Source organism: Pieris napi, chromosome 11 (assembly GCF_905475465.1).
Source record: "Pieris napi chromosome 11, ilPieNapi1.2, whole genome shotgun sequence".
In the NCBI taxonomy this organism is placed as follows: Eukaryota; Metazoa; Arthropoda; class Insecta; order Lepidoptera; family Pieridae; genus Pieris; species Pieris napi.
In genome coordinates this window covers 8,988,771-9,000,928 of record NC_062244.1, presented here as the reverse complement: position 1 = coordinate 9,000,928, position 12,158 = coordinate 8,988,771, and the positions used below count along the sequence as shown (strand labels likewise).

The 12,158-nt window shown below is 32.8% G+C and overlaps 2 protein-coding genes across 2 annotated transcripts; one reads left to right on the top strand and one right to left on the bottom strand.

Annotated features, from left to right (window-relative positions):
• The first annotated feature begins 187 nt into the window (after positions 1-187).
• LOC125053790 lies at positions 188-2,399 on the top strand. The gene is made up of 4 exons (XM_047655359.1): positions 188-220; positions 1,507-1,599; positions 1,675-1,891; positions 2,110-2,399. The coding sequence occupies exons 1-4, from the start codon at positions 203-205 to the stop codon at positions 2,226-2,228; spliced, it is 447 nt and encodes a 148-aa protein (XP_047511315.1). The 5' UTR covers positions 188-202; the 3' UTR covers positions 2,229-2,399.
• Positions 2,400-2,482: 83 nt separating this feature from the next.
• On the bottom strand, positions 2,483-4,148 carry LOC125053789. Its single transcript, XM_047655358.1, has 2 exons — positions 3,363-4,148; positions 2,483-3,031 (listed from the first exon to the last, which is right to left on the bottom strand). The coding sequence occupies exons 1-2, from the start codon at positions 3,646-3,648 to the stop codon at positions 2,808-2,810; spliced, it is 510 nt and encodes a 169-aa protein (XP_047511314.1). The 5' UTR covers positions 3,649-4,148; the 3' UTR covers positions 2,483-2,807.
• Between the last annotated feature and the right edge of the window lie 8,010 nt (positions 4,149-12,158).

Here is a 12,158-nt window from a genome sequence, read left to right as displayed (position 1 = left end):
TTGTTTATTAATAAATGTTTTAAAAAACTCATCTGCACTTAGGTAAGTGCAGCAAAATCAATTATTAAATCTTCGCAATCCAATTTGCTTAAAAAATACTGGCTTTATCTTCGGTCTTCTGAGTTGCTCGATTAGTAAAAAACCACAGAGGGCAAAACATTATTGAATACAATTTTACAAATATAACTCGACTGTGGTCGATATGTCAAGCTATACTAATGTTCGTGAATGCTATTTTTTTCCCCTTTCTTGGCCTGCACGGTTGTGAATGCTATTTACAAATTAGTCATTTACATGTTTTTAGATGCACATAACAAGTAGAAGTAAACTTACCACTTTCTAATTCGTGCCTCAAGTCACAATCTCGTCTTGAGCGCTGTCAAATAGGTCAAACAGAAATAATGCTTTGACAGGTTTTGAAACTAGATTTTCGTTGAACTAAAGTCCTTTGCCTTTCCCATTAGGGATAAATTAATATCATCATCTAGATTTACGTCTATGAATGTGCTATGAAAATTATTAAAGCCCCATCCACACGCTTGCCAAACAATGGCAAACAGCCAACAGCAAACAGCAAACACGGACGTGTGGATGGGTGTTTGTCGTTGTTTGCCTGTTTGTGTTTGTGTTGGGCAGTGTTCGGCATCGGTGTCGGTTTATCTTGCCAGATCAAAGGATGTTTGGCAAACAGTTTGCAACGTATCCACACGTTTGGCTGCGATCAGTATGCGCGCGAGCTTGCGGGAGGCGGACGTATTTACTTGATACACTTTTTCGTTGGCGCGCAAAGCGTAAAAAATGTCTGATTGGTCAGCACCTACGATTTTGACATTTTGGAGGCTTATCAAAATGAGCTCATTAAATTTTTCTTCTATAAATTGTCTGAAACGAATAAAAACTTTTAAGTAAAATTAAAATAGGTCTAAAGCAGTACCTTGTACGATTTCTATGTATTTTAATCATCAACCATCGTTTTTTCTTTCTTCTTTTTTTCCTTTTTTCTTTCTCTTGCTTTAATTTATAATAAAAATATGTCAACCCGAAAGTAATAGCTGCCACAAGCTAGTCGTCCGCCATGTTTGCCGATTCGGAATGTTATGAACGTTCGCCAAGCATGTGGATGGCTGTTTGTGTTGGGTGATTGTGGTTGGTGTTTGGGACTTCGTTTGCTGTTTGCGGTGTTTGTGACAAACAGCCAGCGTGTGGATGCCCCATAAGAGTTGACCTAAAGGTTGTGAATGCCAGGTCATAAAAACCCAAAAAAAAAACTAGATTTACGTTTGATTGAGTTTGAGTAGTGAGTACGTTCTACGTAGTACGTACGGGCTGTAACTTGTAAGGCGTAAGCACTAACCCCGTAATTCGTAAATGTTTAGAACTAAAACAAACAATCCATCAACGAACAAATATAACCAAACGCGTAGAATAATTATTATATCTTTATTGTTTAATCTGATACCAAACGTTTGACATTATATAAAACAAATAACAATGTCCAAATTGCAGTGGCAAATCGCCCAAGAAACTCAACTCTTAGCTGAAGAGAGATGGATTATTAAAGCTCTACAGTTAGTTAAAAAGGAAAGAAACTCTCTCCAGGTAGGTTACAAATAAAGTGCGTAAGAACTTACTTTCATGATTAATTACCGCAGTTACTGTTTATTTACATTCCAGATTGAAAGATTGAGTTTAGAAAGCATAAAAATGCAGCGAACTCAAGGGTCACAAAAGACTAATAAATCCACCACAAATGAGCCTTCCACATCATTAATTGACATAATGAAAAATGTAAAAAAAACAAACAGTGGGGATATGATTGTATATGAGGAAACCATGACAACTCCTTGTAATGAAGAAGAACTTAATTTGACTTGCACAAATTCAATATTTGGTAAGACCTAATTTGCTTCCTTCTTAGCCAGACCAATAATTAAATCTGATATATTATATTAGGGATGTATGTGGGCTGTCAACATCCTGAATATCATGGTTTTTTCTGCCAAACCCTAGTAAACATCCTAGTATTATTTTGCTTCAATTGAAGTTTAGTTTATGGTCTATAAATTATAAAGTTAAGCATTCTTATTACAATACTATATGTTCTTTTAGGGCCAATGTCTGAAGAAGAGGATATGGAAGAAGAGGAAGACCTTGATTTCTTGATGGAAAATATGAATACAATAATAAATACTGAATCGGACAAACCAGATCAATATAGAAATAATTAATAATTTAACTATTAATATAGAAATATGAGTAATAAAGTCCTGAAGCAGGAATAATAAACAGTGTGTAACAACTTGTATACATATAAGCCTAAAGAAATTTATACAATATAGGTGCGCTATATAATGGAAAATTAGAATAAAGAAATAAAACACCAAGTTCAAATATCAAAACACATTTTATTTCATTATAACATTTATTTCACAATAATCTTAAATCTACTACAATTTAATTTAAATGTCCTATTTTAATTATTATAAAATCAAATAAAGTTAATAATAAAAACAGAAATAATTAATAATTTTTAAATTTTAACAGTAAACAATGGAAAGAAGAAAAGACAGATCTAGAAATGTTCAATAGAAAAAACAACAGTCAATTAATAAATTTAAAATATTCAAATACAAAAAAAACTATTCTAATTGTTTTGTATGTCATGGTCATTCATCTAAAAAATACCTATCTTAGATACATTGATTTTAATATAATTCTTAACTTCAATTATATAGTAGCATTAACAATCATAATATATCAATAACACAAAATCCTTGGTTGTAAACTATCAAAGCTAACATGTAATACTAAACAGCTGTTAAGCTAGAAATAATCTTTTTACCTAAAGTATCAGAAGTGATCTGCAATATGAGCATACCTAATTGAGTAGTAGCACCACTATGCTGAAAAACAAACTTCATTGCTCTTTGGTAATCATCAAAACCTAGACCAGCTAGGTAGTCATAGACTATTTCATATAGTTCAGGCAGTTTCCCCTTTATCTCTTGCCAGATTTCTCTCATGGTGACTGCTGTAAGTGTAAAAAAAAAGCATTTTTAAGAGAGTTAACTGATAACTGTTTTCTATAAAGTCAATGTCTTAATTTTAAGTATTAGCTCATCTCAGGGACGACCGACGAAATCTCAGGCTAACACCGAAATAACGCGCGTGAAACGCGGGGTACTTTGTTCTATAAAAATTAAAATTGCAAAGCAGCCTTAAAAGGTACCCGTATCGGGACGATTGTGCTACATTCATTCTTGATTTTTGTCACTCTTAAATTTTAATGTTAAGTACATTTAAAATAATTGTGTATTAATCTATAAAAGTAAAAACTTTAAGATTTTAATTTTACCACATACCAACAACTCCAAGCCCGCACGCGCCACCGACGGCACCCCCAACAACAGCACCTGTCTTCCCACCATAATATTTTCCAATTAACGCTCCAGCGACTGAAAGACCAGTGGTCACCAGCACCGCGTTCTTAACTCTTCTATCGCTCATCACCACGCGAAAATTAAACTTATCTGTGATCGACAGAATTAGGTCTTCGATCATACTCGGATTAAACGGTAATCCTGGACCACTCGAGTAAACATCTAGGTCCGTTTCATACTCGGAATCTGAAGACTCAAAGTCAGACATTCTTCTTTTTTTAATACTTAGTAATAGATTAAGAAGAGATAACTAGTAATGTGCCTCGTTGAATTCAAGTCGCTGAATGAAGCACTAAAAGGTTAAATTAGTTTCAAAAATTTATTACTACCTTCATTTCTCGAATATATATTCAAAATAAAGCGGCCTACCCTCATTTTCTAACGATTTTTCTTGTAGTTTTTTTATGACATTTTGTTTGCGTGGCATACTATTTCATTATCTGTACTCTAATAACGGTCGCATTATAGTAAAATCATTATGGCACCATGTCTAACAGGCGGCATTTATTTATAAATTGTGTTTAAATACCTGTAACCTTCTTCCTGGTCCAGGTTTCAACTTTCAATGAAACAAAATCTATTATTTATACGCTGCAAGTTAAATAATATTACATAATTTTTTGATAAATGTATATTATATGTTCGTATGTCAGTGGTTTCAACAGAGTTATTTGATCAGGAATAGAATAGATTACCTGAGTACTAATGTAGTTAAGATAGAAACCATATTTTATCTAATAGTAAATTGCTTCTAATTTCTATATAAGTTTACTAGTGCTTTTCGAGAGGAGGCCTGCCAAGCAGACCCCTAAAATTAAAAGAAATTGTGCAACACATGCAATTTCAAATGTGCTAGAATGCCGAAATGAATGTGTTTTACATGCGGCAATATCGTTATGTCGAGGTGATAGGTGCGCTTCGTTGGTTTACAGCTCGCGTGGCAGGCAGCGCTGTGAGCCAATTATTAGTAAATTCACTTTAGCAAGATTATACCCGTAGGTATCTAATTCTAGGGCAAGTGCAACCTTCCACAATATACCTGAGAAATATCATTTCGCGTTTGGCAAAATCCTCAAAACATATCAAAGTAGTCCATCAAGAAACTTGTTCTAAAGAACATAAACGCGCAGCAAGTGGATATCTTAGGAGACCTGGGACATATTTGACCCGGAGGCCCGGAGATAAATACATATAAATATACTGCAATCTGAATTACCTATTCAGACGAAACTTAAGAATAGAAATTTGAGAGTAGTATAGGCAAGTTCGCAGACGCATCTACCGTAGCACCAGGAGAGATTTATGACGCTGGGCTCATGAGTTTACTAAAAGCAACGTGGTGTTAAGTTGGGGTGACCGACCAGCTTAATGACTTTGACTATGCAAGTGAAGTAGTTACTGACACGTAGACATACAAGCAATAATGGATTGCTCATTATATCCTCTTTTGATCATCATATTGACGTTGACGAAAATAATGGAGAAAGATCATTTTGATACGGATTTCTTTATGAGTATCATAAAGTTTTAAGTAAACGTAATTCTAACGCTCGTCGAGCGCCTGCAAAGCGCGATGTATGTATGGCGTATGCTACCAACGGGCAACGCGCGTCAAACGTATTTCATGTAATATGTATTATCTATATATACTGATATCTACTGTGGATATATCAACAATGCGCAATATTTTATTTTTATATCATGTAAAATCGACCAAAGCGAAATTTTATTAAGATCTTGGCAGCAGTCGATTATTATTTAATAATAATAATTAAATACCTAGTTATTTTACTCTGCACGTCATAATCGACATTCAATATAAGGATTTTCAGTCTAAATTGCTAGGAAAATGGATCCCGTAAGAACCGAAGTTAGGTTTAATCAAAATGTAATCGAAAGAGTTATATTAGAACTTGGTAAGTTTAAAGTTTGAGTAAATATTATTCATAATTTGTTTCTCACTTCATCAACATAAAAGTTCCAGTGTCAATAAATTATTAAAAATTAATGTGATTTACATAATATGTGGTTGACAACTAGATGTAATTTTACGAAAATTGTCCTTAAGTTCTAAGTGTTATATATACACTAAGCCATTTAATACCAAAATAAATAAACACGATTTATTTTTCATTGCAATAACTAGTTATATGATCCCGTGTGTCACCACCATAGGATAATTATATTTTATATAAACAAAAACCATTGCAACATAGTAGTACAAAGATCCTTTATATTTCAATAGCCGAAGTGCTGTTACATGATTTACGAACCACTCTTACATGATTTACGAACCACTCTTAGTTCTTACTAAGTAACGTTTCCTTGTAGAGCGTGAGAACAATGTGTCAGCACAACGGTCACGTAGGCCTTTAAGAATAGGATATAAATATAATAGAACACTTGTAATATTTAGTATTAAACGGACCTCAAATCGGACCGGTTGTATTCATTTTAACTTTAAGTTTTTAAAAACCCTTTTTTCGCGGACCCACTACTTGACTGGCGCTGAGGACAGGATAGTCGCTCTAGCTGCACGTACTTCTCAATTATCGGTTCGAGCATCAAATTCTGCTTACCTAAAAAGGGGAAACTACGTCACGATTGCTAAAAACGGCTATTCAAAAGAACAAATAAATTTGTCAAGAACGGAAATCCAAAAGCGTTAAGGGTGTTTTGTGCGAGTGTTGAGGCAGCGATGTACTGGTAAGTCACCTTTTCACCTTTCAAATCCAGCCCTCTCCACTTTTCTTTTGTTATTTTGAGATCGACATCTCTCATCTTAACGATAGTTTTAAGACTTTGTTAGAGTTAAATTCGTATAAACGTAAATTGTAATAAGTAAATTAAAGAAACATAGAAGTAAGTAGGTTAGTGCATGAAATTCTGCAACCCCTAAAGTAAGTGTACCTAATTATAAGTTAGATTCACATCAAATTCTGTGAGCTATAATTATTGAGTAATTGTGTAAATCTTTAATCAAACAATTCCTGAAAGAATACATAAAACCCAAAAAGAAATATTTTATATATTTCGGATATACGGAACATCGCAAACAATTCAGCAACATGGTAATTAGGCTTTTTAAAGGTGGATCAATTCAATTTTATGAGTCTACGGAAAGAATCGTTTTTATTGACGATGAAAATGAACAGAATGCCGTTATTCTGAAATTTCATCGCGGAAAAACCTGTCACAGAGATATTCAAGAAACTTTTACACGCATCAGGCGACACTTCTTTTGGAATAACATGAAAGAAACTATATCAGCAGTAATTAATTCTTGTGAAGCCTGTAAACAAATGAAATATGACCGAAAGCCTTTGAAACAATATTTACAGTTAACTCAAACGCAAGATGCCCCATTCCAGGAATTATTTATAGATATATTTAGTATCGAAGGAAAAACATACCTCACCTTAGTAGACGCTTTTAGCAAACTAGGACAGGCAATTGAAATTCCTAGTAAAGGCACACCTGACGTTATCCGCGCACTAATAAAATACTTTTCATTTTACGGCATACCAAATAAAATAAGCTGCGACCCTGGTCCTGAATTCAACAACGATCTATTGAAAGAAATGATGTCACTCTATAAAATCCAAATACATATCGGCACGCCTAGGAACCCTAATTCAATGGGAATAGTTGAACATTTTCATTCCACCTTAATTGAAATTTACAGATTGACAAAATACGAACAACAATGTACCGACGCCGCATCTATTATATCACTCATCATGGCATATAATAATGCGATTCATACTGTAACAACTTTAACACCGTTTGAAGTAGTGTTTGGCCATGTAGATTCTGAAAACGCATTCAATATAGACTTCGAGAAACGATACTTGCAAAAATTAATTAAAGATCACGCCAAAAGAATAAAAGTTTTATACAAAATCATATCTGATAAAATGTTAACGTTTAAGGGAAACTCTAGAGAAAAACGCGGTGGCGAATCCGACGTCCCGTTGCCAGAAGGGAAAACAATTTTCACAAAATTAATAAACACTCGCAGAAGTAAGGACAAACCTTGTTTTGAAAAGGCCATAGTTACAGGAAAACCTGAAAGAAACACCATCCCTATTACAATTAGAGGTAAACACAAAAAGGTAAAAATTAAAAACATAAAACGACCTTCAAAGGTGGTGCTTAGTGATCATGATGACACTCACGAGCCCCAGCTTGGGCCTTCAACTACAAAAGGTTGAAAACAATCCAGGCATCCGTAAGACAGGGAACAGCCTTCATCCAACAGGATAACTGGCTTATTTTTAAGGTATTAGATTTAAATGGCCTACTGATGGAATTAGAATAAAACAATAGGAAATATAGTAATTTTAGTAAGATAGTAAGTGATGATAAGCCTTAGTTTAAAGATTTTTTAGGAATAAGGGAACAAGTAGAGTATTTGGAAAGAATAACTACTGAAAAGATTAGGCAAATAATCCCTTCACACCGAGTACGAAGAGGAATATTGAACCCTCTAGGCTCTATTATTAAAATGATAATGGAAACTTAGATCAGGAAGATGCTCAACGATATGAACAGTAAATTAATCAATTAGGTAATCAACAAAATTTCAACAAACAAGCGTTTAACAGTTGTTTCCAAAATGTTAGATGGACTCATTAATTCATCAGAAATATTACACAATAACTCAAAAATTATGGACGAAAGACTAAAACGTGTAGAAAAAAAAAATGTTAAAAGACATAAGTACCAAAGAAAATAATGCAGTATACTCTACATATGTTTTAAGTTTATATAATCTTTTTGTAAGTAATTTTAGAACGCTTTATATAAAAATAAGCGAATTAGAAACTGCTTTGGCTTTCACGAAAACCAATGTTTTATGCATTTATTACAGGTTTTAATTATTATATCACAGTCAGAAAATCTTATGTATCCACCCACTTGGGATAATTTAGTTAAATTAGAAGACGATTAATGTTAAATCATACATGATAGACAGGAAAATAACTTTTGTATTAGAGGTAGCTTTAATAACCAATTCAACTTATAGTTATAATAAAATGTATCCCTTACCTATCTTTCATGACCCTAAAAACCTAACCTTAATAATCATTCCTAAATATCCCTATATCCTGGTGAAAGGTGTAACATACTTACCGCTTATACAGCCTTGCAAACAAGTATCTGAGGAAAATTATCTCTGCACACAAGAAAACAGGGGCACCGTATCCTGAAACGACATGCATTGAGGAGCTGATGACCTTCAAGGAAAACCCATCCAACTGTGACCAGAATACAGTAATTATAGAAGAGGTAAAGGTACAAAAATATCAACTAATAGATGAATATTATACAGCCGTAATCAAATCATTATTCAAAATAATTGCAAAAATGAGATAAGCCAAATAAAGGGAACATAATATATCATTACTATAGATTAACCCTGCGATCGCAACATCAATAACATCCAATTACATCATCAGCGTTCATAAACAGAAAATATGTCATCAGAACGTATCCCATCCATTAAGCTGCTGGAGTTACAGTCAACAGTGAACTCTATGGAAAATCAGAATCCAGTAAACTTACAAGGAATGGAGCTCAGTGACCTGCAACACATGTCTTACATGCTGTAACAACTTAACAGAGATAGTGATAGTGAAATGGGCAATTCAGTGAAAGTGAAAAGCATTAGTTTAGGCACTCTTTTATTGTATTTTGCTAATTGTTGTGTTTTTTATAAAAAATAAGATTATTAATATGTTGCAGTGGCGAAATAATCAGAATTTGCATGTGCAATCCCCTGATAATTTCGCTCTTAAGGAGGGAGGAGTTATATGATCCCGTGTGTCACCACCATAGGATAATTATATTTTATATAAACAAAAACCATTGCAACATAGTAGTACAAAGATCCTTTATATTTCAATAGCCGAAGTGCTGTTACATGATTTACGAACCACTCTTACATGATTTACGAACCACTCTTAGTTCTTACTAAGTAACGTTTCCTTGTAGAGCGTGAGAACAATGTGTCAGCACAACGGTCACGTAGGCCTTTAAGAATAGGATATAAATATAATAGAACACTTGTAATATTTAGTATTAAACGGACCTCAAATCGGACCGGTTGTATTCATTTTAACTTTAAGTTTTTAAAAACCCTTTTTTCGCGGACCCACTACTTGACTAACTTGATTTAATATTGATAAACAAACAATGTTTTTGTTAAACAGCTGATGCATTTGATATCAAAATAGTATGGGATGGTGAGACAGCACTCTTAAGTGGAGTAATGGCCTTGGCAGGTGGTCTGCTTGGTGGTTATGCAGGAGGCAGGATGGGAGCAGCTCTGGGAGTTGGTATAGGAGGTGCAGTAGGTGTTGGAGCCTCAAGTAAATAAATACTTTTGTTTAATCCTGAAATTGTAGTTATCAAATTAATGTTTTTACTTTTTTCATAGATAATCACCATGCAGTATGCAATAATAATGCAAATGCTGCTTTTGGTGCCAATAGTTATACTTACAATTCTTCATCTAGATAATACTTGTATTTTTGTATAAATCTTTAAACTTAACCATGTTGTTTCAGCTGTTGTGCACCTGCGTGAAATTTGGTCAATAGTTAAAGAAAAGCTGAAAGAGCTACTATTCATTGTATTCAACTACTTGCGGAGACTAGATCCTGTTGACTATGAACGAGGTATTGCAATACTAATGGCCTGTACATCAAGTCGGAGAGAACTTGTTTTTACACTTTTAGATTTTATTGCTCACAAACTGGGAAAGGAAGTAATATCTAGTATAACAGTAGCTTGATTTGAGGTAGTTATAAGATAGCTATAACATGAGTTTTATTGTCAAGATTTATTAATGGGTTGTGTTCTTAGAAATTAATCTAGTTATTATGTATTATAAAAATTGCTGTGATTTTAAATAAGATGGTAGCTAATGATATTTGTAGACCAGTATTGACCTAGTGGTAAATTACTCTTAGCCATAACTTTGTGTGTAATTAACTGCTTACACTTGCTCGTATTGTAAAGAAACCAGCATGTTTTGACTTAAAACTTTATGACAGACAAGTCTGGCTCAGAAAGCTGATGCACATATACTTGTCTATAAAAGTTAAATGATAAAAGAATCTCATGAAGTCTGATCTGTAGAAAAAGAAAATGGTTGTAACTTGTAGGACTACTGGATTTTATTTAATAATTTGCATGCAATGCAATTGTTTTCTTATCCATCTATTTACTGTGAAATTATTATCTTGTTATTTAATAAAATGAAGAAAAAACCTTTTAACCGGATTAAAGTTATGTATTGTTATAAATTTACAATTATTTAACATAATTTTAAATTTATCCGATGTTTCGCGTGCTTTGCTTTGCTTAGCGTGCACCTTTTGTCTTCAGTCACCGTGACGTCGTCGAAACGTCGGATAAATTTAAAATTATACATAACTTTCATCCGGTTAAAAAGTTTTTTCTTTAAATGTGTAAAGGTTATGTCAATCAAAGACAATACATATAATGAATTTTAATTTAGATGACATTTTCTATTCTATTTACTTCATTACTTGGACCTACATAAACTCTTTGTTTTATATAACTTATCAGCTTTATATTATATATCTATTTTTATATTATAAATATAAAATAAAGTATTTCAAGGCAGGGCATTATTAATGTAATTTTTTATGGAATAAAACAATCAAACAGTATGATTTATTTATTATGTATTACCTAAAAATAAATTAACTACACAAAAATAAAATATTTGATAGGTGTACATAGGAATCTGTTCTCACTAACCGTTACATTACAGCTAATAGGAATGACTATTTCTAACATGCTAAAGCCAATCCAAAGATTTTCACTTCCACTCTGGATGTCTCTAGTAGTTGGATAAGTACATTTTTAATTAGATTATCACTACATATATATATTAAGTAGAATGTAATACTAGACATCATGAAAACTGCGATTTCTAAGGTTACTTGGAATGAAGATCTAAAATATTCAACTGGTTTTTCTACACTAAGCCCACATATAAGATATAAATGTCGCAGTAAAGTTAAATCAGAGTGTTAATTGAATCTCTAGACAGTTAATTAAAGATGGATATTCAATCAAGTCGCAAGCATTTGATTTTAATAAAGCAGCATCGAAAACGTTTAACTACCTGTCTGACCGAAAGTCAGCGTGTTGATTAATAATGTAAAACAACTAAATGTACCAATTAAAACAAAAAATTTTTTTTTACTGGCTATTAATTGGTAAATATTAAAATTTAAAGGAAAATATATAAATATATTTTTTACCAATCAAATATCATGGTCACCCTACCAAAGTTGAAATGCGTCTTGTTGTCTAGGAACGTTTAGGAAACTCAAACGTTTCGTTTACTCACTTGTTTGACGGAACTTTAGCGACTTGATTGAATATCGATCTTTAATAAAATGTCTAGAGATTCAATTAACTCCCTGATTTATCTACTTTACTGCGACATGTACACTAATCAGAAGTGACTAAGTCACTAAGTGCATTACAACACTAAACATTTTGTACTCTATTAAATTATTCAACAATTTTAAGTTAAATAAATTACTTACAACTAATATATGTATATATATATCATTGCCAAATAATAATAAATAATTACCCCTTTATTTAAAATAAATTAGTCCCATTTGAACTATTCTAGTAGCAAAACATGATTTGTGACGGCTACAAAAA